The sequence below is a fragment of the Heliconius melpomene genome, chromosome 5, assembly GCF_056956725.1.
Source record: "Heliconius melpomene rosina isolate 202511_hmr_F chromosome 5, ASM5695672v1, whole genome shotgun sequence".
In the NCBI taxonomy this organism is placed as follows: Eukaryota; Metazoa; Arthropoda; class Insecta; order Lepidoptera; family Nymphalidae; genus Heliconius; species Heliconius melpomene.
Window position 1 is genome coordinate 3,394,066 of NC_140393.1, and position 27,519 is coordinate 3,421,584.

Sequence of the window (27,519 nt, forward strand, 5' to 3'; positions counted from 1 at the left end):
GAGGCACAAGGGTGTGTAACGCAACGGTTCTGGGTTCGATCCCCACTCGAGGGAACGAATTATTATTTCCTAATATTTTCACTTGACGAAGTTATTTTATTAAGTTTATTGAAGCGATAATATTGAAATTAATTGTTAAGATTAATATTCAAAATTTACCAAATCCGTCTGTATTCATTTTTGCATCAACCACGAACCACTAAAGATCACTATTATTATATTTATATAATCTTAGTGCTTTTAAATCGTAATTAAAACGTTTCTCGTCGTCCGTGATTTCCCAAGCGAAGATCCAAAAGGGATATTAAACTTGCTGGCTGAAATAAAAATTGATATTTCTACAAATATTTCAATTTTACGCTTCCCTTTGTAATTTTCAGGCGGAATCGTAGTTTAAGTAAAATATTGTTATTTCATAAAAATCTTCTTATGATTTCTAAAATATCGTACTGTTTTAGAGACATTGCGTGTAGAGTAGCGAAACCTACCGCTACGCTATGTCTTGTTACCAGAGCGAGGAAATGGAAAAAAAATTCGTTGCGCGGGAATCGAATCCATAACCGTCGCGTTTACAGTTAGTCGATGTGCCACTTCGAAACGACGGCTTCAATTTTAACATAATTTTTTTGTAGAAAATACCTAATTATTTGGGATGTGACGATGCACAGCATCTGTGAGAGGGCGCTGTATACTTCCCTTTGATTATCCAATGATTTTCACTTCCGGTTGCTGTCTTCGACCAATCAGCGATCGCCGGAAGTCACGTGGTCTCAGGTGGTAGGGCGCCGGAACGTATAATAGGCGACACTACGCTTCTTACCTCATAGCGTCGTTATTTCCCATTAGAGTAACATCGTTTAAAAGTGAAAGTGCTGTGGTAAGTATAGTGTTGGAGGTGGATTTCTTCACATCGTGAACTGGATTTCTATATCGGGCCTACTCCTGGAAAGGCCTCCAGCAAAGATGTTCATCCTCATCAAGAGAATTTGCTTGTGTGAAATTCAAAGGTAACAAAATGGACAACGGGTGAGTCATTTGAATCTCTTGTGTAACAAGTTTCTACATGCATGTAATACTGTTCTTTTGCTTGGTATTATATATACCAATACTGTAGTCGATTCTGAGCTTACCGAACACGGCTGTGTTATAACCTACAATAAGGCTAGGTATATGTCTCAGATTTTCAGCAGTTATGGCCCAATTTTATTCAACTAACGGGCATTGCAAAAAGCAAGAGGACTCATCGCTTGTTTAACGCTCTCGGCATAATGTCATGCGATGTAAACGGAGTTTACTAAATAAATCGGTTTTCACCGAGTTTACTTAGTTGTATTATCCATTAATATACTACCTTCGTTTAAATACGATAAATTCGTTAGGAGCGTATCCTGAGCGAGTTATCAAATATATAAAAAATTCTGTTCTCCTCATATATATCAGGGAAGCGGATTATTTAATAGTTGCCAGTTGTCAAAACCAGATGGCGTTGCCTGTCACTCTGACGTGACACCGATCGATGACAATCGGAAATGGGATCGGAACAACCTCCGGTCCCAACCACCTTATTCTGCGACATATATAAGTCTGTCTATTTTTAGATAAATCTTTTTTATTTATTTGTAATAGGATAATTACTAACGTTGTTGAAATGTTATAATCGCTGGGAGCGTATCCTAAGCGAGTTAACGAATAACAATGGATAAATCTGCGTGGGAGTTTCTTTTGGCTTCTTTTGACGATTGCAGGCGAATACTCTGAAGAATTAGACACAAGGATTCGAAGACAATTTCAAAGCCTCCTGGCAGGAAAAGTGTTTCAAATACGTAATATCGGAGGTTCATTTTCTCAATCCTGGAGGAGTGAGGATAAAAGAATTGTGGATTTGCTGCTTATTCATGGTTACTGCCATCGCTGTGAACGTCATAACATTTAGCAATGGACGTCATAGTATTTAGCAATCACGGGATCTTCTGTATGGCCTCTTCGGCAAAAGTTCTAGCCAGTCACCTTATCTTAGTTGCCTTAAGAGGGACTCGGGCTATTACTTGACATAAGGTATGTCCAACTATTTAAAGTGCATTTATCCGTACATTGGAATTTAAAAAGCTCGGTACTATTTTAATGCTCTCAATTGTACGGGAGGGGGGCAGTTATAAGGAGGCTGCCTCTGAGCGAATCGGAGGCAGTGGCTGATGGTTTGGGCTCCGTAGGCCCTTCCCGGTTTAATCGCGGGAATGCATCTAGCCATTTACCTCCATGCCACCAATAATCCTTTTCCAAGATTATTTGAAGCAGTTAGACCTTCGTCAACCGTACATGCATCAAAAATTGAGAAGCATGCGTTGAGTAGCACGTTTAATTATACATTAGCAATTGTCAAGTATCAGTGCATACCGAATATCGGAAGTATGGAGTGAGAACCCGCCGACGGGTAACACAAGCCCAGAACTTAGTACAAGGGTGTTGCATGATTGTTAATAATTTTATTTAAATGTAACCGTATCTTCCTGTATACATGGTGTTAAGAAATACGGAGGCTGCCTATGGGTATATCGGAAACGGGTGTAGATGGTTTGGGGGCTCTGAAAACTCTTTTCGACTTAATAATGAGCATTCTCCATATCGTCTCTGGCTTTATCCAATAAGAATTTTCAAGCGATTCGAGAAAGCAAGGATAGAAAATAGTTCGACTCACGTTCTACAACTGATAAAGCAAACCAATAGGATATGGATGGTTGAGTAATGGATAAAAAGAAGCAATATGTCAAAACAAAATTAAAAAACTGACTAAAATAGCGGGTTCAAGTATTATAAAAAGTCGCCGAAAGTTTCTTTGGGCTAATTTGGCATTACCCTCGTGCAAGTGAGTGCACATCCCCGCGAGTGCCGCGGCAAAAGTATTTTATAGTTGACGTACTATATAATAGATACCGTACATCCCTGTGGTGCATTCGAGTAGCCATCAGAATTGAAGCTGATGTAGTGGAAGAAATCTATAATCCATCTAGAAGAAAAGAATCCAGCTAGAAAATGCGACGGCGACTGATGTTAGTATTTGGAAAAAGAAGTAAGAAATTGCATCTAGCAAGAGTAAGAAGCAGGAGAAGGAGGAAAAGAAGGCAGCTAAATAATTCAGAAGACATATCAAGACCAAATTAAAGTCGCCAGTTGAGCGGCTTATTACTGAAGTTGTTGGATACGACAAAGTATGATACACAATAATATTGCAAAAAGACTATCAAGAAGTTTCATTCGTTTTTTGTAACTTTGGTTCCAAAGCTGGGGAAAGCTAATGAAAATAATCGTCTTCATGGGACATGAGGGCTGTGTAAAGGTAGTTACATATATACCTTGGCGATATTCACGTGCGTAACGTAGATATTCCGCCGCATATTGCCATGAGTTTTGCATAAACTGAACCTAGCCTGCGAGGTATACACGTAGTCACAACTCCAATATGGCGGAGAGCATGTTGGATGTCTACGACATCATTAAGTCCGGGGAAGTCGGACGTTTAAATTGAGTACATCTGTATTTAAATCGTATATTTTGACACTGTGAAGTTGCTCCTAAAAGCGAATTTCAGAGAGTGAACTATTGTAGTTCTAAAATACAGCTAAGAAGCGATAATTGAAATATTATAAAATTGACACCTTTATATGTAAATGTATAGTAGTATCAATTACTTATAACTTTTTTACACTTCGAAGAATGATATAATCGTTAGTCGGCCTGAATTTTGTTGAAAAACTAATGAGCTCATAAACTCACATTTTCTAACGCATCGTATATCAAGTACAGTTTGCTTCAAAACTGTACCTAAGTAGCAGATAGGACATTCATATCATGAATTGTCGGTCTGGTTGCGGATCGGGTAAGCATTCATTGTTGCTTTTGTGAAGTTGTAATACTCTGATAATGAAATCAAGTCTTAAATTTTACAAATGCGTTCAAAGGTTTGACCAGTATAAGAATATATTATTGGGCTAAGTACATAATATTTTATAGAGCATTCTATTAAATACTCTAGTGTTATAAATATGTTGTACTAATGACATCAATTACAAGGTAAAAATTAACTTGGGTAACTACTTCATCATCATCATCATCAGCCTGTCCTCGTCCACTGCTGGACGTGGGCCTCTCCAATGGCGCGCCGCTGGGCTCTATCTTCGGCTCTCTGCATCCGGCCGTTGCCGCCACCTTGCGGACATCGTCACCCCATCTAGCGGGAAGACGGTCTTTAATTACGCTTGCCAAGGCGTGGTATTCACTCTAGAACGCGTCTACTTACTATAAATTTATTATAATTGTTAAAAAAGGAAGTATGGAGTTGGTTGCCGGTTCTATCTACGACCCGCTGTCTGAGCCGGAGATGGTTTCCAATAGACCGGACGACATTTTCATTGTCATTTCGATCCTGCTGGTACTTCTAACATCATATTTCGTTTAGAAATATTTTGGTGAAACAGGTGACCTGTCGAAAATTACGCTCTAGAGACGGTGGTGTCATCCTAAGAAAAATGTTTTTCTAGGTTCTACATTAAGAAACTAGCTAGACCACCGGAAACAGGCTACAAAAGGTAACAATTTTGTTGTGTAACTTAGAGGTGAGGCTACGCAAGGGCTTCATGAATAATAATGAATACTTATATAAACAGGTTATTAAATTATTATCAAAAGAAGTGAGCACGTCTAGCTTTATTATTCAGACGGTTATGCGAGCTTCCTTTCCTACTCATGCTTATCAGCGAGTTGCGGATCATCTTTTAAAATTTGTTTGTATGCAAATTATAAGTAAATCTAATAATTGAAGTTAGATTATTTTGGCTCAGCTTCCGGCAGAGCGATTATTAATTGAATTAAAATATTAAGCAATTAACAATTTGCTTATAAATAAAACAATGTTACTCATGTTTTTTGTGGTTTTACAGATCAATTTATCTGAATGTATCAGAATCAGTTTATACAATCATTCTGATTTAGATCACATAGCGTCGTGCGTGGTCACCAGGAGTTATAAACACGTCTCTCACAGATGCTGTGCATCGTCACATCCCAAATAATAGTACAAGTTTTACATAACAATAAAACTTGTATTATTGTGGAGAGACGATGCACAGCATCATTTTAAGGCTCCTGGTGAGAATCTGCTATGAGGTAAGAAGCGTAGTGTCGCCTATTATACGTTCCGGCGCCCTACCACCTGAGACCACGTGACTTCCGGCGATCGCTGATTGGTCGAAGACAGCAACCGGAAGTGAAAATCATTGGATAATCAAAGGGAAGTATACAGCGCCCTCTCACAGATGCTGTGCATCGTCTCTCCACAATAATACAAGTTTTATTGTTATGTAAAACTTGTACTATTTTTGTCTCCATTCTCCTCTCATTTAATTGTTTTGATTGTCCCCATAACCCTCATTTTAACCACCTCCGTCTAATATAACGTAGAAAATAGAAAATTGTTTTCTTTTCTTTGATACTTTTAGTAAATGTTAGTTATAATTTAATTCTTATTTTCCAGATCGGTAATAGAAGATAACGCGGGTTGGCCCCAAAACTATAATGTGGACCAAATCGCGTCAGTCAGCCGAGGAGGCTCGTTACCTAGGCCCCCTTCAATAATACCGTGAGTAAAAAGAAATATAAATATATATATATATGTAACATGATATTGTAGCACTGAAAATGTTTAACTACCATTCCATACTATGTTCATCAATTTAAATTTTATATATTCATTTTCTCATATATTTTTACATGTTGCTGGTAATAACACAAAGCGCGAGCTTGAGTTCTGCCACTGCCGTGCAATGGCAGAGTGTTTTAACACTAGGTTCCCTATTCCCTTTCCTATCCTGTTATACATGGAATACGGCGATACCTGCAGAAAAAAAAAGAATTAGCCAATATAAAATATTTTTATCTTGAAAGGTCATAGGTTTTATTATGACATAAATATCTCTATCAAGTAAATGTCACTTAATATCGCGTTATATTTAATGAGGGCGTAAAATTACACGTGGTGTTTTTATATAGGCGAAATTTTAATAATAATAATAATACTTTATTGCACATGAAAAAATAGAATATTATATTTTAAAAGAATATTAATTACTTCGCAATTAAAAGATTGGTTTAATCAAAATTGAAGAAAAAACCTTTTTGAAATAGTTTTAAGTGGTTGAAATATCCAGTACATAGCAGGGAACCTAGTGTTAAATCACTATGTTCTCATTAAGACACTTCCGTTCCCCACTTTTCGTCGAATACTGAAGGCATTGCTTGCATTGCCTATATTAATTTATCAGTTACAGCTTATTACTAAAAATTCAGAGCATAAGAGATTTGATTTAGAAATACTAAAAAAACATAAAGCGCACACAAAAAAATTAATTTTTAACAAAAACAAAAACCGACTTCTAACAACGAACTAAAAAGTGAAAAATAATTATATAAAGATTTTATAATTTTGAAGTCGGTGCCAAGTAAAACAAACAGGCTTAGTAATTAGATATTGTAGTAAAGGTGTTGTAGCATTAGTTTGACACCGACTTCAAAATTATAAAATCTTTATATAATTATTTTTCACTTTTTAGTTCGTTGTTAGAAGTCGGTATTTGTTTTTGTTAAAAATTAATTTATTTTACGATTTTTAGTGATGGGTAGATCTTAAAATGATGCTTCTTGAACGAGTGGTGATGGTGGTGGTAGTGGTTGTCAACGAGTGGTTGTGATTGTTCTATGTAAAACTTCATTTAATTAGCTATTATTTTTGTGCAAAGTTACATTTTGGTATATTGACAAGAACAAACATAAAAAGTATTCGGGTGAATTCGGAATCTCCCTTTATTTAAGTTGGTTGAAAATGAAAACATCCTCTTTTTTGAGATTGGTTGAAAAGAAATGCAACGATCAGGAATCTCACTTTTGACATCAATTTAAAAAGATTTTGCTTGTAACTATTACAGTATAATTAATTTTTGACCAAAAAAAACAAACTTTCTCAATTTTCTCCGGATTCCATAATCAAAACCTAACCAAACTTTCACCAAATTATCCTTGAAGTGTATCCTTTCAAATAAAAAAAGAATCATCAAAATCGGTTGGCGCGACATTGAGTTATTCGGCTATTAGTCGCGCACATGCATAATGCAAATTTAAGACTTATGTGATTTTCTCATGGATACCATTGTCAGACATGGACCAAAAAAAAATGGGACCATTCGGGAAGCTATACCTTTCAAATAAAAAAAAAAATATCAAAATCGGCCCACCCAGTTAAAAGTTATGAGGTAACAAACATAAAAAAAAAAAATAAAAAAAAAATAAATAAAAAAAAAAAAAAAAAATACAGTCGAATTGATAACCTCCTTTTCTTACAGAAGTCGGTTAAAAAAGAGGAGAAAACAGTCACTAATCTACTAAATATACTAAAATTAAATATTTCACTAATGTTGTACTGTAATATCTCAGCATAACAAATGGGGTCAAAGGTCAGAGCAATTACATGCTTGCCGGCTGCTTTCAATTAGGACCCACCCGTTATAGTGGGGCCCAAGCGTTACTTATTTCATTCTCTTTATTGTCTGTTGTGATGGCAAGTACACTTGCTATGTAAAGTATATATGTATAATATGGATAAGTACTCGTATAATTATATAATACGATACGTTGGGACCGTAGTGGCGCAGGGGCACAAAGTTGTGACTGTAACGCAGCGGTTGTATGTTCGATTTCACTCGTTGTTCGATGGAATTAATATTTTTATTTCTTCGTTCTGGCACTGAGGCAAAAAACACATCGTTAAGTTCCAACACTCAATACGCAATTCTCCGTAAAAATCGAGAAAATCGAAGGAGGGAACCTATTGTTAGTCTTAAATTTCGAATTTTAAGACTAACAATAGGTTCCCTCTGTCTACCATGTTGTATGCGGGATACAACGTGAAACTAATATTTTTTTAATAAAAATATTTTAAGATGGAAATTACATATCTAATGAGGTATGGATAGAAAATGTAATAATAATTTGAGAATTATCATCTATATATATAAAATCGACAGGTCACTCACTCATCACGAAATCTCAGAAACTATAAGTGCTAGGAATCTCAAATTTTGCATAGGAGTTACTTATAGGACGTAGGTGCTCGCTAAGGCGGGAATTTGCAATATTCGACGTCTAAGGGGTTGTTTTTGGGGTTGAAAGTTTGTATGAAACTTCGTTATTACAAATGCTAGGAGTCTCAAATTTTGCATGGACGTCACTTATAGGACTTAGATACTCATGGAAATAGAAATTAATAATAAATAGTTTACACAGGCGAAGCCGCGAGCGGGCCGCTAGTATTTTATAAATATATCATTACACTATATGCATTTACATAGTAAATACAATTTTTTATCTGTTCTAAGACTTAATTAATTCTAATTCGCCATAAAATATATATATAAAGCGTAATGCTTTCCTAATGATGGGGGCTTAACGACGATAAGATTTCACTTGTAGGTACCTACTTTGAAAGCCATGTCTAATTACGAACTGGGTTATAAGAAAATGTTATTACATTTTCTTATAAAAATGCTTTAATAATTGGTGGCATCGTGAATTGTGAATTTGGACTGTGGATGGTTGGTTGTGGATTCATTCTCTACTCGGAGGAATTAATCAAATAAAACAAACACTAAATATTACGTAAGTTTGCCTAAAAGCTGTAGTTAAAACTATTATTGATTGGATAAGCTTTTTCTGAGGAAATCGTGCAGAAATGCACAGAAAAATAGACTTTAATAAAAGTATGAATCATGAAAATTGGCCAAGAAGTAGATTATAAAATGTTTCACATTGGGTTCTCTCTGCCTCGCCTTATATATCCAGGAGTAAATATAAAACTGGAAGAAATAAAATGTTTCTAATATGTCGAGCAAAAGCTAAAAGATCTTTTTTGCTATTAGAAAAGTAGTAGGAAAGAAAGATTTTTTTACGTTAATTAAAATGAACTGAGACACAAAAGGAATAATTATTCCTTCTATTATGAAGAAATAGGACACTGCAACGTCTGTACTTACTGCTACTGCTATATAGAAGATTGTATATTCTAAACGTTTGCCCCAAAAACGTAAGATATATTGTGATATGTGTTTCTGAAATAACTATACACTGTTGAGGTATTGTATTTGATAAAAATGTACTATTATTTTATGATTTTTTAAAGTGTTATTCTGCATAAAAAATTTAGATATAGCAGGATTTTTTTAGGCAGAGGGAACCTGGGAACCTAGTGTTAAGACACTCCGTTCTCATTTCCCTTCACCACTTTCATATAGCCATCAGACCCTTAAACTCAGAATCAACCAATATTTCAATCATTTTTGGACCATCCCTCCATTTTTTCATCCTAACAAGACTTTCAAAACCCTATTGTATAAAATATTTTTATATATTAAGCTACCTTTTAATTTTATACATTTCAACGAAAACCGTAAAGATATTTCAAGCCCTTTAAGTAAAATTAATGATCAGAACACACGTCGATTTTATTCCATCCCATAAAGAGACAAACGAGCAAAATTCGGAGAATCACTTAATGTATCACGTAAATGCCATTTCGTTACATAAATTTGTTATGAAGGAACCGAAAACGTATCTACTTAATATAATACCCAACGATTTTCCTTTATATCTCCATTATATCGTAATTGACTCCCAAAATGTCTAACGAAAATATCTTATTTTATTTATGTCGTAGGTAAGTAGGTATATAAGTGTTTGACTGGTTGTGAGTTCGACCCCCATTCGAGGAAATTATTTTTTATTTAAATTATCTGGTGTCGAGGCAAAGCGCATCGTTGAGTTTTGTTCCTCTACACGTAACACCTTAAGAAATTCGCGGAAAATAGGGAACGGAGAATCTTAACACGAACCTAGTGTCTCTGCCTATCCTGCAATGAGCGGATTACACCGTGAAGTTGAAAAACAAAATTAACTAGACTAATCTCTAGTTAGATAACTAGACTAATATCTAGTTAGATAACTAGACTAACCTCTAGTTAGATAACTAGACTAACCTATAGTTAGATAACTAGACTAACCTATAGTTAGATAACTAGACTAACCTATAGTTAGATAACTAGACTAACCTATAGTTAGATAACTAGACTAATTTCTAGTTAGATAACTAGACTACTCTCTAGTAAACGAATATCTAGGCAGATAACTAGAAGACTAATCTCTGAGCTGAAATAGCATACAGTCTATAAATCTACGCCAATAAAGCCTGGATGATAGCCTAAAATTCGACCTCGATGAAATTGGAATAAAATGCAAATAAAAGATTCACGCCGTTATAACGAAGTCTGCGACAGTGCCTGCGATGGTTATGAGTTTGTTTACCAGTAGGGGTTGTTTACATTTAAAATGTTTGTTTTTTTGGACTGGTTGGATAAATTTTGGCCTTATTGATATATCGACAATGTCTCTATCGTAGACGGAGACCAAATGGTTAGAATATCGGAATACTAACTATTTTAGCTACTTATTGTATGAAATAATAAAAAAGAGGCCAGATGTGGCGCACGAGTAAAACTTGTCTTCAAAATTTGGCCAAAAATTAGAAGGGAGTGTCTTAACACTACGTTCTGACTACCTTGCTGTGTGCGACATACAGCTGAAAAGACAAATAAATATGTATCTGATAAAAAAAGCTAATATATTGAGAATAATAAAAAACCCTTTAATAATACTGAAAGTAAGGAAGGAAAAGTCATATAACATAACCTTTCTTCTCAATTAATCATTGAACAACGGTCAATGATTATCGTATTACAACAATTAGATACTAATTACATCACGTGCTAATCTGATGTTCCAATTAATATTGTTCTATTTGGCTTTAGGTACGAATAAGGCACGTTACAAATAATTTAAGTTGTTTATATAGTAGATTTCTAATCTTGAGATAGTGAGGCCAGTCGTGCGACTGTAAGTGCGACGGGTTGTGAGTTTGATTCCCACTTGAGGAAATGGAATATTTAATATTTTCATTTCCTGGTAATGTAGCAAAAGGACGGCATTGAGTTTCAACACTGCCTATTGCGTAGCTGTTCCAAAAATATTTTTATTCAATAAAAAAATGTGAACATTAATAGAAATAATAACATCCTTATTGAACTAACATAGATTAATAAGACACAATAATATACATAAGCTCTTTTAAAATTATATTAATATTGTAAATAATCTAAATATTCGATCAACGTCAAATAATTTCAATTTTTAACCCTTAATTGAAACAATATTTATAGTTAACAAAAAGTTTTTTTAATCAAAATTAATATTATAATTTTAAACGAGCTACCCGTTATCAGTTATCACCAGTCATCGTTATCACTAACCCTTATTAATGATATGTGTGTTTGATAGCTGCCCCGCCCACACTCCGATACCTCCGCCACCTCCACCACCGCCTCTCACCATACCACCGCACAGGTAATAGACTATTAGGCTTAGCTTAGAAATAAACGGTCACTATTTGTATGGAAATTTATTTTTATATTGAATTTCGTTAAATTTTGGACCTGTCAGACCTACCTGGTAATGGAAGTTTGAAGTTTATTTGTATGTCTGTATGTTGTATCGTAACTCTCAAACGGAGAAATCCATTTTAATTTAGGTTTTTGTATCGAATATCGGTTTTGTTTTTTTTTTTTATTTTAATTTATTTTAGTCTAATCCTATTTGTATTTGCATGCGAAATTTAAATAATTTAAAAATGCCTTGCCAAATAATATTAAAGTAGATGACTATATTATATATGTACGTTTCGATTATTATGTAATAAAAACGCGTATTTTAAATTAATTTTGCCAATTATTCCAAAGTAATCCCTCACTTTCAGGACAAAACACGTATCTTTCGCTCGTTCCCATACACTGACCACATTCGATGACTCCGTAATGCCGGCGGCCGTGAGCGGCGGCCGGTTTAGAAGGGACTGCGAAAGGCTTATCGATGGACGAGTAGTTAAGGTTAGTTTGAATTATTGGAATTGTTTGACAAGTATTTGTATTTAGTAGGAGAATTTCAGTTTTGTTATATTGCTTTTGATTTGAATGATTGTTGAAGTTGAAGGATATTCCCCTTTCTTATTTCTTTTAAAGTAATATTTTCGCAAATTTTATAAAATGAGAAGAGAGGAGAAAGAGATGATTATAGTTTTTGACAATTAGCAAAGCCAAATGAAATAAGAATGAAAATATATTTATTTGTGAACACTTTAAATAATTTGAAGTAAAGTATTACGATAATTTTAATACCAACATTGTATGCTATCTTTTAAGAAGCAAATTTGCAGAACAATACAAATATACACATAATTTAGGAATGAATTGATTTTTCGTTTCTCGATAATGTTTAATTTTATTTAAACAATTTTTGAATACACAAAACTACATTTTAACTACTTTTTATATGTTACATAGTATTTTTTATAGTTGTAACATATTATTATTAATATTATTTTATCAACAGCCAGAAAACAAGCCATACGCAACACTACCAGTAATGTTCCAGCCGTTCCCGCCCTATCCTCAATACATAGCGCAGGCGCCCGCGCCCATACACTACCCGCCTATAGCGCCCATACCAGCACACGCTATGCCAGTGCGGCCACAGGTGGATGGACCGAAAGTCGTTGTATTAGGTCTGTTAGATGTATAGAATACAAAATATAGAAAAATATTGTTTATAATGTTAGACTACTAGAATAAAAATTTACAAATGGAAGAAATCTCTTAGATTAAATCTCTTAAAAGAGAGTTCTTCCATCTAACTTGTTGGTAAGTGGAGAACAGTGGAAAAAGCGGTGCTGTGAAAAACGATTGAAATAAGAAAATATAAATAGTCTTTTTTCAGTATCATGCCTTATGTAGTAGGGAAGGTAAAGAGAGTTTAAAAAATACCAACTTTACTTTTCTATACGAACTAGTAATAAAATTGTATAGTTTTCTCGGAATAATTACTAAGTTTCTTTTCAGATTCTATAAAAAAAGGAGTAATGAGAACTCAAGCAACGCAAACTGAAGTTTGTTTGGGAAGAAAACCGCATCCACCTAACTATCTGTCGTTAAGTCCGCGCACTATCAAAAGGGTGATAAACTTTTATATGATAATGTTTTATATATTAATAAAAATAATTAATTTATATAATATAAAAATTATTAAATATCATGAACTATTTTTTAAAAAAATAGTGTTATCCTCGAAATATTATTTTAGTTAAATGTTTAGCTACACATATAAAGAAAAAGAATTGAGCTTACATTTAAAAAAAAAATCAGCTTCACGCTGTATCCCGCACACAGCAGGGTAGGCAGAGGGAACCTAGTGTTAAAACACTCCGTTCCACACTTTCGGCCGAATTCTGGAGGCATTGCGTGGTGAGTGGTGGAACTCAACGCCGCTTCTTGCCTCGACAACAGAGCGAAGGAATGAAAATATATAGCTAATATATAAATATTTCTTATAGGTAAAAATGGTAGCAGCAGGTGTTCAAACAAACGGATATACTGTAGGACCAAGAAGATTAACTAAATCCTTCTCAGAAGTAGGTGGAGATCGCTTAGCGGGGGGACAACAAAATGAAGTCACTGTTGCTATTGAAAGGTAATATTTATATAAAAAACTAATAAAGACAGTCGTTTAAGCATCATCATCATTATCCGCCTTTCACACTCATTCGGAACATTGTATGTTGAGTGGCGGAACTCAACCATAAAGGGAAAATGAAATAATTCATCCACAAATGAAACCTATAGACCGACGGTAATTTGATATGCTACCTACTAAAGTAATACAATATTTATTTTTGCAGTATAATTGGAACAGAACATGAAAAACTTCATCGAACACAATCAGAAGAACCTCCTAGATCACCGCGATCACCAACATCAATGAGGCCACCTTCACCGCTAATGAGAGGCGATTCAGACGATGTCACTTCATCATCAGTAAAATCTGTAGCATCATCACAAATAGATAAATCAGAACTTAGTATGTACCAGAAGCAAGCACAAGAATATTTTCAACAAAATTTTCAGTTCATACACGAGAGCGACAGAGACGACACAATGGATGATGATATAGAAACATTAGAAAAGAGCATGGCTTTAAATAGAAGAAATCTAGAGTATTTACAACAGGAAATAGCTAAACAAGCAAAAGGGGATAGATCCTTAAGATCGATCTTATCGAAAAGTACGAGTGATGCATCTCAAAAGACGATAAATTCTCATAATTTGTCAAAAACATCAACGTTTCAATCGGAACCGTCAACTGAAACGTCCGCTACTACAACAGATGACAGTGAAAAGAATGAAAAGGAAATTATCATTGACTTTGAACCGAGGCCTGATGATGAGGCGATACCATTTACTACTTTACGAAGAAAAAACAAGAGAATTTTGCAAAAAACTATGTCCGAAGGTGAAATTCTGTTGGATGCGTAAGTATTTCTATAACCTATAAAGATTTGTATTATAATTATATTGTTAGGGCCATTACGGCGTATAAAGACTGCATCTGATTGTAAGTGCGATGGTTGTGAGTTCGTTTTCCACTCGGAGTAATGGATTACTTTTATCAATGGGAGAATTTTATTTTTTCTTTTTTCTTAAAAGGTATTAAGTTTCACCATTTATATACATAATATTTCGATGGAAAATGTAAAACTGAGGGTCCTAACATTAGATTCCCTTTGTCTGGTATGCGCGATCAATCAAAAAATTAAGCTTAAAAACAAGTATATGCTTATTTTATTTTATGGTAATATAATTTACAAATCCTAAAATATTTACAATAAATAGAAGAAAAACCGAGCTGTCAACTGGTGAAGGCGTAAAAGACGCTCCCATCATTATGTCAACAAGTCAAGAAAATATGACTAAAGAAGATCGTGAAAGGGAAGCGATGTATCGACAATATATCACTCAAAATTACAGTCAAACGCCAATCAAAGATGAAGGGATATTTGGATTTGAACCAGATGGCTCTTTCAGGTAAATATTTATTTATAATATTTTATGTGAGTAAGTTGAATATTGCCTAAAATAGTTCCAACCTACACAAAATTTATTTTAAGTATTATTTTATTATGTTTTTTAAAATGTACATATGTGTTTTATTACAATTAAAATATTTAATTGTTTTATATTTTGCTGCAAGTTAATCAACATGCTTATCTTAAAAAAATGTAAAATCCAGTAAAATAAATTGTAAAATGTATGATTATTTACACTTTTCTCTCTATTTAATAATTAACAGTCGGATACGAAGTAATTTTATCAACTTACTCACTTTTATTGGTAGATCATTTAATAAAACAATTAGTCTAGAGGCACTCTCATAAAAATCATCGCCCACCGACCGGAACTGAGCTTCTGCTAATAAAATATTTCTTTCTTATGTTATAAATACACTTACTTACAAAAAAAAGTATGCTTACAAAAAATTACTAATTTTTAACTTAGCAACTTCGTAATTTACTGATGAAAAAAAATACTTTTCTTCTGTACAATAACTTTAAAAAATTGCTTACGCTTTCACTCATCCATAAATTCTCTTCGTAGTTCTTCAGATGGTAATGCTCCATACGAAGATTTTCATGAAAAGTACATTAGTTACAAGCATGAACCTTTTAGAATTCGGAGTGTTAGCTTTGAGGAAAAAACTGAACGAGTTGATGGAGTTCCACTAGATGGGTGGGTATTTGCAATAAGCTTTAAACTATTGTAGCATTGATTTTCTACTGCTAATGGTAGTAAATTGCCTGAATATTTTCGAAATCGCTTTAGAAGTAATATTGAAAAAAATGCTTATTTTACGCTCTTACATTATTAAATATGTTTATGTCTTTTAAATACATCATTAATAAATTGTAATGTAATACATTTTGAATTTAAAACTAAATACAAACTTATAAGTCTATAAAGAATTGAGATTATGCTTAATTTGCCAGAATATCCAAATCCTTAAGATTAATTGATGAAAGATATTATAACCATTTAAATAAAATCTCATGATTCATAAACTTTCAGTACTGCTAAATCAAGTCCAGCATCACCGGATCCAGTCAGTTGTGATATAGATGTTGAACAAAAAATTAAAAGAGCAATAATTTCAAACAACGTTACGACAATACTTGCTCCATTAGAAAAGATCTCGCCTTGCGCTTCAAATGAATCCCTTACTGTAGATCATAGCAGGTTTGTTATCTTTTATTATATTTATCTTTTCATAATAAAAAATTAAAATATGTAAGTGTGACATTTGTATTGAAATTTAATATTTTTTTTAATAGAGATCATTCTGATGGAATGTGGAATGAATCGCAAACAACGGTGTTACAAGTGGATTCTGGTACAGATAATGGAACTGTTATAAGGTCATTTTTTTTTCCTTTAAAAAATGCTTGTTTATATATAAATTGAAAAATACAACAACATAACTACATTAATTTTTAAATTAAACTTATTTTTTACAGTTCTTCAGATTTAAGTTCTTTAGCAACGTCTCCTGGTGCACTAGCATTATTAACTCCAACATCGCGAAGAAAACAATTATTATTATTGCAACATCAACAAAGATCATCTTTAGACACAGATGCTTTAGATGAGGAATTTGATGCTTCTCAAGTATGACAGTTTTACTTTAATAAAATTTAATCATTAACAATTTTAATCTTGTAACTACTTTAAAGGATTGACTTAAGCTTAGAAGTTTTGGATAATTTTATTTATATGGCTAAACAAAGTATACCGTAAAATATTTCATAACCAATTTGTTACTTTAAAAATTAATAAAATATAAATAATCATGTTATATCATTTCAGAGTCAATCACCTACTTCACCACGTAATAAGCTAGATACATCAAGTTCAAGTTCACAACAAACTCGACAATCTCTGTCTCCGCCAGCCGTTGTTCCCAACATATCCTTACCAATAACAAAACAGCCAACTATATCTAAATCCCTATCTCCATCTCAAATGAAACCAAATCACACACCCGCCATTGCAATAACCCATCCTAGTTTAGACTTATCGGATATTCCCTTTAAAAGAACGCCCAGTTTTATTAATAAGAAACGTGAGAGAGCATTGAGTCCGTCTAGACGACAAGAGTTACAAAGAAAAGCGCAACAAAAGGAACCAAATGGTACAATTCCAAATCAAGCAGTTACAACTCCGTCTGAACTTCCCAAAGCCGCGAGTAGTGAAACAAGTCTAGCTCGCACAGATTCAGGGAAAATTAATACGACAGATGTATCAGAAAGTACTACTACAACAGAAGATTATGTTACAGCTAATTCAGACAGTTCAAAAAAGAGTAATAGTAGAAATCAAAATCACAGTAAGTGTAATTAATATACATACATATTATATTATAATTTTATATGTCAGCATCTAAGAAGCTAATGGTATATATAGAGGCCTAGTTACAATGGCTAAAAAATCTTGTATATTATTAGGTATTTAAGATACTGACATCATTTTAAAAAAAACATTTTTACGTTTTGTAGTATTATTGTTAGAAGATATCCCAAAACCGCAGGTTCAAGTCTTAGTCTTAAATATTACTACTTTTCGGTTTTTTTGTTTTTTGTGTATTTTATTTATTTTTGCAGACTCAGAGAGTAACAATAAACCACAAGACGGCTCATCATTCGAAAGCGCGTCTAGTTTATATTCTTCTACTAAAACTGATAATGTAGCTGAAGACTTAATAGTGCCAAGTTTTTCACCACCTTTAGAAATAAGAGAAGATTTTATTGTTCCTGACTTATCATCTCCGCCATTGCCATTACCCGAAAGAATACAGAAACCATCAGTAGAACGATTCGAAGTTAAGGCAGATATAACACCTGTGGATAGTAGAAAAGTTAAGACTGAAATAGTAAAAATTAGAAATGAAGTGCCTACTAAAACAGTAAGTTGATTAGTTTTTAATATACTATGCCGAAGCGAAAATTCGCAAATAAAAATTGAATTTTATATTTAATTATATATGATTTATACATTTTTTTTACAGAGTACTGGTTCGCGAGAAGGTATAAGCGGGAAAAGCAGTTCAAGTGGTAGCTATAGTATTGGTGGTTCAAATCCTAATGTAACTGAATCTACTGATAAATGTATAACTGATAAAATAAAAGAATTACCAGAAAAAATTGAAAAGAAAGAAATTAAACAAAAAGAAGATAAAAAAGTTTCTGAAAAGAAAGAACAATTAGTGCCTAAGATGGTGGTACGTATTTTTAAAAATTAATTTCGAATTAAGGAAACGCAAGTTGATTTTTATATATTTTTTCTTCTCTGCATTTGATAAGTGTTTTGTAAATCAAACAATTTATTTTCATTTATATATAATTAGATTTTATTTGTAATTTAATACAAACTGTTCATATAACATTTATACGTTATTCAAAACAGGGTTCCTTGTCTGATGATGAGAGAAGCGTTCACTATTCTTCATCAGGATATTATGAAAGTCCTATCGAGGATGACGATGATGGAGGTCTAAGTAAGATAATATAATAGTTTATTTTTCATATGTATAATTTAAGACTCTAATTCTTAAAAATCTTTACAGCGTACAAGCATAGTCAAAAATATAGATCGACGAATAGATCAAAGGCATGGGCATCGGAAGAAAAGAGGCGAAAAAAGAAAGCTTTCACTCTTGAATTTTCAAAATCGTATGACGAATCCATATCTACTTCGCAAGATGATTGGGGTAAAAAACCTAAAGATCTTGATAACATTTACCGTTCTGAGAGAAATGCAACAAAAACAAAATCACCTTTAGAGGAAAAAGTGCCTGAAGTGCGAAAAAAGAAAACGCATTTTATTGAAAAATCGAAAAGCATACAATCGTCCCCAAGAGAACCGGTGGATGTCGAAAAAATTGTGAAAGAAAAAACCGTTAAGGATAAGGAAAACGATATTAAAAGACCGATGGAGAGAGAAAGACATGTTAAAAGAACTAAACTAAAAGCCAAAAGTCCCACACAAAGTAAGACTATAGATGGCAGTTACAGATCTAATGTCAAATTGCATTTAAACATCCCGACATCAGATGATTCTAGTGAGCAATATAGGAAAGAAGGTAGAATTATTTAATTTCAAAGAACTGATTGAGATATTGTAAATGTTATTTTTTTATTAAAAAAATATATATTTTATAATAAATATTTCAGGTGTCGGTAATGGCAATGTATCTCCTAGGAAACACAGACGATTGCGAGATAGTCCGCGAAGAAAGACTGCAAATAATATAAACTCAACCAAATCTCCCACTTCTAACAATCATTCTGGATATAGGTTTGAGGATTTTTAATATTTATATTAATTTTGATTTAAAATGTATTTTAGGGCGCATTCAAATTTTATGCGCTTCTTTTTTTTTCCTTTTTGTAGTGTGTGAATCCACGGTTTCCAAGAGATGCAGGATCTAGTTCCGTTATGTTATTTTTTTATACATATTCTAATATAATCTTAATAATTTTTTTTTTCACTTTATAGCGATATTATTTATTTTTTAGTTGTAGGCCAAGACGGAAAAGTGGTTCAAATGAAAGCATATCACTACCTGGAAGCTTACCTCGGCGAAAACAATCAATCCCGACCGTCCCTTGTATGAGTTCGTTGGAAGCAGAAGATATTGAAACTGCTAGAATGTTAACTAGTGCTGGATCAAGATTAACTCCATTAAGATATGTAAAGAGCCCTACAACATCACCACGACATCATAAAAAGCCGGAGAAAGGTAGTTATATGGTTATTTTTGTAGCATATAGCAGATTAGGCTGTGGGAACTTAGTGTTAAGATATTCCGCTCCCCAACTTCCGCCCAATCTTCAAGATATTGATATTAGCTCATTTGTAAATACAGAGACAGCATTTTTAATAACTTATTTGTTGACTTCAATACTTCACGACTTCAATATATTGTTGCACTAAATAAAGACATTTGATAACCACTTTCTTGCTATGCAATAACGCAAACGCCACTTCCAAATTCTTATATCATAATTTTATAATTATTTGTTTCTACAACACTTATGTATTCCTTTTTACATATATGAGGAGATTTAATAACCTGTTTTTGGTGTTAAAGTAACTGAAAGGGTAATGGCAGTTCGTACAAAACTCAGCTTCATTAGCCCAACTGTTCACAACAGATGGTAAATTCGCAGCGGCATCAGCAGAATCCTTACGCTCCGTGTCTCCAGGTTCCGATTCAGTGTTCTACTCGGAGCATACAGAGCATTTGGCGGGAGAGTGTGAGGCAAAGGCACATTGCCTACATTGTGGGAAAGAGGTCCATATTGTGACTGCCCAGAATGATGGTACAGATCGAGCGTCCAGAACGTCTACTCATACTGAGGTGAGTATTTTTTATTTATTTCTTTTTCATTTCACGAGATAGGTATAGAGCTTACCTAACCTAGCCTAGTGACATGTCACTCAGTTTAATAACCGATCCTACAATCATCACATATGAGTATACTCGTAGAACGACATGTACAATCAGTTCAAATAACAGCCCTTTTCCAAATAGGCCATGAAAATGGGTAACTTTTAAAAATCTAAATATACCCAATTAGATTTTCATATAAAGTACAAAATAACATTTACTTTAAGGACTCCTACGTAGACGCAACGCCGGATATAGTGCCCGCACCAGCAGGGTTCGCTGATTCACCATCTTGTAGTGTCACAAAGAAACATACAAGTGGTGTTAGATTATATAAGAAATTAGACAAAAGATACCGTTCTGAAGATAAATCTAGACATTATCGACACCGTCAGGATGTTCGAGCTAAGGTAATACTAAAAAAAATATTGATATTCTGTATACTTGTTAATAATTTATTAAAGTACTGTACTTATAAGTGCATTTTATAAAATATTTTATTGTTTATAATATACTAAAGTGGCGCTCTAGTGACTTTTATAATGGAATAACTCTTGAAGATTTCAAGAGTGATTAGTATTAGTATTGAAAAAATATATTTTTTATATCAAAATTAATTGCGAAATATTTCACTAAAATCATATCTAATTTCTATAGTCAGAAGAAAGGGGTAAAGAAGATTACGCTGGTATCGAGAAACCTCAAGACACCCGTATCGCGCGGTCAGCCGGCAACTCCATTGACAATCTTGATACAGCCGACGATGCTGATCCAGATGGTGACCAATTACTGTTTTATTTTTTATTTTTTTAGCTTCACGCAGTAACTCAAATTGTAGAGTAAATAGAAAGAACATAGTGCTGTGTTAGTAATCTAAAGAATCTAGTGCTCTGTAACGAGACTGTTCTCTGCTCTTAGCAAAAATTTGCAAATAAACGCTGTACTTTTTTTTATCAGAATAGGAAATTGAAAACCTTTCATTGCCTTGAGTGGGAATCGAAACCACAACTTCTACATTTACAGGCGGACGCGACTGAAAAAACTGAAAAGATTATTGATATATTGGTATTTTATTAATATTTTTAATATATTCTTGAAAATAAAATTTTAGTTTAAGTAGTCTTAAGGAGATATTATGGCAATTATTTTGTAAGATGAAAACTAAATGTTGCTATGTTAATGCGACCAGGCGTAACTTATTTATTTTCGATTATATCGTCATAATTAAAATATTATTTACAAAGTTTAATTATTGTTAACAGAACGTGAAGTAAATTCAGGTGGTTCAGATGGAGAAGACGAAAAAGGAGTTTACGCGACGCCGTGGTGGTGCGGCAACTGGATACTGCTGTCAGAAAACGACGATAACTGGACAAGAATACCACCAGGTTAGGTTTTATTTCAATTTAATTTTTAAATACTTAAAAGTATTGCCATATATTAATTGTAAGGAGTTATCCACATACTGAGGAAAATATTTAGAAATCTACGTTTAGTGGTTTCGAGACCCGCCGAGTTATTTTTTTTGTATATTTCTTAATATTTTGTTACTAAATGTAACTAAAAATGTAGAAGCTAAATTAGTTTCTTATTTTTAAAAGGAGGGTAAAAAATTGATATGAAAAACGCATTATATAAACGCATGTAACTAAAATATAGCATTCTACTATAAATAAAAATTTAGAAGTCTTTAATATGCTCATGAAATTCCTATAGAGTAGAAAAAAAATATATTTAACATCCATAAAGTAAGCAAGGCAATATAACGACAATATTTTTAATATAATTATACTATATACAAAAATTGGAACTAAATAAGTTATTTAACAGATGTCATGGATAGACTACAAGACGAGGATCCCACTGAATCTGAAACGGAATTCAACAAGCGTTACGTAGCGCTCACACACCGTCTTGTACATCGCCGCGCTTGCATCGAACTGAATAAGCGACAGGCTGATGATAGTTTTGGTAAGTCCATATTTCCATCCATCCATCCATCAGCTTTTACAGTCCACTGCTGTCTGCTGAACAAGATACATGTATTATTTTTTGAACGTTAAATAATTTACCACCAGTTCAGTAAAGTTGCTGCCTCACACCTGAGAAGAATCGGTGTTATAAACTCAGCGAGATTTTTTAGTCCTACCGTCTGTCAGTCCAACTGGATGGAGAGCTCCTGTGCTCCTTTTGCCTATAGTCTATGTTTATTTCCTGTAGTATCTCATCGCACGCGTCACCAGGGGCACTCAAAGTTTGATCTGTCAATTATCGTATTGGATATAATAAATTTAATTTCAGCCAATTTAATGAATGGACGCACCCACCAATTGAATGTAAAATATAATTTTGTGGGGTTGAATATCATTGATGATTTATGATCGATTATAATTTTAAATTGTGGGCGCTTTATGTAAATAGGTTACTTCTTTAGTTTTTCTCTTAAATTTGGAATATTTTTTTTAATATATCTAATTATAATATTAGTATAGATTATTATGTATGCTAATATTATAAAACAACCACAATAACCTATACCTACTAATCTGTTTAGTAATCATAAAATAAATAAAACTAATAGGATAAAAGTTCTCTAAAATACTAAAGGATATACAAAGTATACAAAACTTTTATGTAATTACAATTTAAAATTAATGAGACCATTGACAGTTGCGTCACAAACGCTAACGCCGCGTGCGTTAACCGATCCACTTCTAACTGTGACGTGAGTTCTATTTCTGATTCTCATTTCTTAAATAACTCTCACACCTTATATTTTGAGAGAAACCCTCGAAATTTTGTATCTTTTGTATTGGCAACATAATTATTGTTCTATTACGCAAACCCCCTTTCGCCATTGACATTTTTTACTGAATTATAAAAAGCGTTTGCATCGTCATCGACGACAGAGCTATCGTCGATTCTATTCTAGTGTAAATAAAAAATGCAAAGTGAGTCACTTTTTCTAAATTTATTGTATTAAAAATGTACCGATACAACCAACTGTTACTGACCGATCCGAGAACTAAATTTAATTTTATATAAGCGCCATACGTCATTCCTTAGTCGATGCAGACACGCGACTACGGCCAGACGATACTCTCCCGTCCTTTATTATATATACCTGATTCTACATTCTATCGATTTGACGTTGAGATTTGGCTTATGTTATAGTGTTTACGAGACTATTTTTTTTTATGTGCAAGTGTGAAAGAGGTTATTAGAATCTTTACTAAGTTCAAAGTGTGTATTTGGAAAAATGCGGCAAAGTAGTAAGTTTGTGTCTTTATTAAATTAAATTACTGTTTAAATATCTTGTTCATTATTATGCAAGGAATACTTGAATGTTTTCTTTTAGTCAATCTCAGTACGAACAATCCCGCTGGGAATTTAAGGCAGAAATTGGAAGAGATTTTTAAACTGATGCTGGTGCTCTGGTGTCGGCAGACGCAAGCGAATAAACTTGTAGCTTTGGAACCTTGTGGTAATAGTTTCGTTTATTCATTTCTTAGATTACAAAATAATAATAATATTTTACATACGTATATATTTTTTTGTCTTAACAGCTTGATAGCATAGTTATTATAATAATTATGACTTGACCAATTATCAATTAAACTTTTTTAACTAATTTCTTAGTTATCAACTATTTAGAATTTCCTAATAACTCTTGGTCTATCAATACAATATATACAAATAAATATTATTAAACGCTAACATCTATTTTCATCTTAGCTATTTAAAGACGACAGTAGATCACTGCACCAAATTCATATATTGCAGATCGTTGCAACGAGAAGAAAAGTATTTTACCATTTTCTGAATGGAAAGAAGTAATGTCGATAATGTTTGGATTTACGCCAAATATTCAGGGAAAGTCATATGGTGAACCTAACCTGGTGTATCCTCCACACATCGGCTGTTTGTATTTGTGTCACGGCCGTCGTTCTCGGCTTATAGACGAGCTTTTACGTTGTACTACTTAGATAAGCAAATATTGGGTCAGGGACGGCGATACATTTACATTCCTGAAAGCGTTATTGGTGTTATTGCGTTTGAGCTTTATTGGTTTGTTGATGAGTTATTGTTTTTACTATGTATATGAATTTTGGAAAGTATATAGAGTTTGTAGTCTTCTCTTACATCTCTCCGTTCTTAGCTGTTATTTCCTAAAATTATAAAATTATCAATCATTAAAATGTCAAAATGTCAAAACTAACGATGATTTAATTTAACTTTTGTATAATGATGTTCCCTTTCCTTTATAATTATTTATTTGTGTTATTTATATTTTGTAAAACGAGTATCAACTGTAAATAAATCTAAATTGTAAAATCAAATAAATTTCTGTTTACTAACTTGAGAAATTATTGAATACTTATTATTAAACGACATTGCTGGATTACCATTTTTCAACATTGTTCTTATTAAACTTACTTAATTAACTGAGGCTAGTGGTGGCGCAGCGACACAAGCGTGCGACTATAAACGCGACCGTTTTGGCTTCTATTCCCTCCCACTCGGAGGCTGAAATATTTTTTACTTTCGTTTCCTTGCTCTGGAAACGAAGCAAAAGAAGGTGAATTGGGGATTGGAATGTCTTAACACCAGATGCCTATCATGCTAGAGGCGGATACAATGTCAGCTATGAAGTTAAATAAATTTAAACTAAATAAAAATCATATACAGGATGTAATGTGATCGTTAGATCAACGGTTGTCTATAGGTAGAGGAACTCAGTACCTATCCATTTCACTTCCGTGTATGTCCACCGATTTTCAATTGTTTCGTTTTTTTCCTCAATAAATCTTAAAAGTATATGTTTATTATAATTAATGCTAATATTTTACATTTTATTAACGTTTGTTAACGGCAATATAATATATTATTTACTTGTTTCAAACTATCAGTGGTTTTAATTTCCAGAAAGCGATAAAACAGTGGTAGTTCGACGTGGAAATGAAGAGTTCGGATTCAGAATACACGGGAGCAAGCCAGTCGTGGTGTCCGCGATCGAACCCGACACGCCGGCCGAGACCTCTGGGCTCGAAGTTGGCGATATTATTATTGCTGTTAATGGTAAATATTACTATATTTTTCATTAAAAACTTTAAAAAAATCCTTAAGAACGGGGCCCCATAATATAAAATGTATAATACCACATAAACATATAACACAATAACAAAAAATATATAAAAGTTAGATAGATTTAATAGTCACCCTTTTTATTTTTAAAACTTTTCTTTTTCTTTTATTTTGTAAAGCAAGAATAACGAATTTAGTTTATTATTTTCATCCCCATTTATAATTTTAATGAAATTTTAATGTAGATGCCAGTTTTTTTTTAGGTTCACTGCTTTATATACTGTGATTAGGATAGTATATAAAGCAACTATAGTAATAAAAGCATCAAACGTAATTGAATTTTTTTCACTATTCATGATGAGTCGAACAAATATAATTAATAAAATATGACAAACTTCCTCAGTTTAATATTAAAACCATATAAAAATTGTCAATATTGACAAAATATATGCTATGCAAATATAAACCAATTTTACGCAGAGTAATTGTTAGTTTTCCATGATTCATATTAGGACGAATGCCTAATTCCACTGTAGAGGAAGCTAGTACAGTTGTAATGTTTATTACAGTTACTACAAATATTTATCTAAAGTGAATTTTAAGCTCTATATACTAAGCTTATAGAGTTTAAAATTCTCTTCAGGACTTATACCTAATTTCTATTTAAAGTGTTGATATAGTAAAATATTAGTGGAGTCTATCAAATCTTATTTTTTTTTTTTATTTTCTCGATCCGACACCAATATTGAAAGTCAGTTCACCAAAATCAGTTTAACCAAAAATTTTCTGATGATGGACCACCTGATGTTCTCTTTAGAGACCATCAATACTGACATGATTTGTATTTTGCTTTCAGGTATCAATGTCCTAGACAAAACCCACTCAGAAGTCGTGAAAATAGCTCACTCTGGCTCTGAGGTTCTGGAATTAGATGTAAGTTATTAACTTAATTAATATCTATTTTTAACTGTTTTTTTTTTAAATCTTGTACTAGCAAAAAACTATATTTCTTAAATCACTCAATAATATTTAATTTAATATGATTATTTATTATAAGCACATTCTTATACAACGGGTCAGACGAAGCCAGACTCCTTTATAAGGAATTTACATAAACTTAAAAACAAAACACTCCACTATCCACCATCTTGATTTTTTTTCCATTATTCGGTTATACATCAAGTTACAAAAACGATACTACTATAGAATAGTTTAAAAAAAATATTTTTATTGATTTTTAACATGCAAATCTACAAATACAAACTCTATTCTCCTTAAAGGTAGCAAGAACATGTGAAGTAGTGGCCTCCCTAGCACACGAGGGTGGACCTGCGGCGCTCTACTCCGGTTACTTATGGCGGGCGGCGTTAACCCGCACACATACCTTGCATTGGACGCGACGTTGGTTCGTACTGAAGAGGGATAACTGTCTTTACTACTACAAGACAGATTCGGTTAGTATAACACTATTTCTATACTGCTATTAGTTACTCACTTTCTTCCCGCCAGGAAATGTAGGCAAGTAGAACCTAATATTTAGGCGTCCAAAATATTTCTTCTTTTTTTCGCTTACTCTACCAGACCAAGCCAGTTCAAGCGGCTCTCGAATTTATTTATAATTGAAGCAATCCTACTTCGCCATGATAATATTCTATAATTCACATCAAATGTACAGTTGTGAAGTAAGACTTTAGAGTCTTATATATTTTTCTATTATAATTAGTTATAATTGAGTTTGATTTTCGGTAATCTTGTATCCCGCACACAGCAGGGTAGGTAGAAGGAACCTAATGGCACTCTGGGGACATTGCGTGTTGAGTGGCGGAACTCAACGCCGCGCTTTGGCTTCGACACCAGAGCGAAGAAATGGAAATAAAAATTTAAATAAATATTTCATCTCTTCATGGGGTTGGGATCGAATCCAGAACCAGTCGGTTTTACAGCCACACTTTGTGCCCC

General features: G+C 33.2%; 2 protein-coding genes across 5 annotated transcripts in view; both read left to right on the plus strand.

Annotated features, from left to right (window-relative positions):
* LOC146538920 (uncharacterized) overlaps positions 1-27,519 on the plus strand; it is a 161,127-nt gene that overhangs the window by 129,284 nt on the left and 4,324 nt on the right. The window contains exons 7-33 of one of the 4 annotated variants that reach the window (XM_085185810.1): positions 5,528-5,632; positions 11,428-11,493; positions 11,903-12,032; positions 12,535-12,706; positions 13,041-13,153; positions 13,532-13,668; positions 13,877-14,506; positions 14,868-15,059; positions 15,630-15,761; positions 16,098-16,265; positions 16,361-16,444; positions 16,544-16,694; positions 16,893-17,412; positions 17,687-17,988; positions 18,091-18,303; positions 18,489-18,573; positions 18,649-19,164; positions 19,256-19,379; positions 19,601-19,824; positions 20,240-20,445; positions 20,703-20,885; positions 21,133-21,253; positions 21,738-21,863; positions 22,306-22,446; positions 25,402-25,554; positions 26,417-26,493; positions 26,841-27,014. In XM_085185810.1, the coding sequence (XP_085041936.1) occupies positions 5,528-5,632; positions 11,428-11,493; positions 11,903-12,032; positions 12,535-12,706; positions 13,041-13,153; positions 13,532-13,668; positions 13,877-14,506; positions 14,868-15,059; positions 15,630-15,761; positions 16,098-16,265; positions 16,361-16,444; positions 16,544-16,694; positions 16,893-17,412; positions 17,687-17,988; positions 18,091-18,303; positions 18,489-18,573; positions 18,649-19,164; positions 19,256-19,379; positions 19,601-19,824; positions 20,240-20,445; positions 20,703-20,885; positions 21,133-21,253; positions 21,738-21,863; positions 22,306-22,446; positions 25,402-25,554; positions 26,417-26,493; positions 26,841-27,014 (5,245 nt within the window). Of the gene's footprint in view, positions 1-5,527; positions 5,633-11,427; positions 11,494-11,902; positions 12,033-12,534; positions 12,707-13,040; positions 13,154-13,531; positions 13,669-13,876; positions 14,507-14,867; positions 15,060-15,629; positions 15,762-16,097; positions 16,266-16,360; positions 16,445-16,543; positions 16,695-16,892; positions 17,413-17,686; positions 17,989-18,090; positions 18,304-18,488; positions 18,580-18,648; positions 19,165-19,255; positions 19,380-19,600; positions 19,825-20,239; positions 20,446-20,702; positions 20,886-21,132; positions 21,254-21,737; positions 21,864-22,305; positions 22,447-25,401; positions 25,555-26,416; positions 26,494-26,840; positions 27,015-27,519 lie in introns of all 4 variants that reach the window. The other 3 variants (XM_085185809.1, XM_085185811.1, XM_085185812.1) reach the window with 3 other exon arrangements.
* LOC146538921 (uncharacterized) lies at positions 23,137-24,740 on the plus strand. Its single transcript, XM_085185817.1, has 3 exons — positions 23,137-23,747; positions 23,834-23,959; positions 24,259-24,740. The coding sequence occupies exons 1-3, from the start codon at positions 23,735-23,737 to the stop codon at positions 24,459-24,461; spliced, it is 342 nt and encodes a 113-aa protein (XP_085041943.1). The 5' UTR covers positions 23,137-23,734; the 3' UTR covers positions 24,462-24,740.

Excerpts from the sequence above, each read along its gene's own strand:
- LOC146538921 (XM_085185817.1), top strand. Across the intron at positions 23,960-24,258 it reads TGTAGCTTTGGAACCTTGTG|ATCGTTGCAACGAGAAGAAA; the intron begins GTAATAGTTTCG and ends CATATATTGCAG.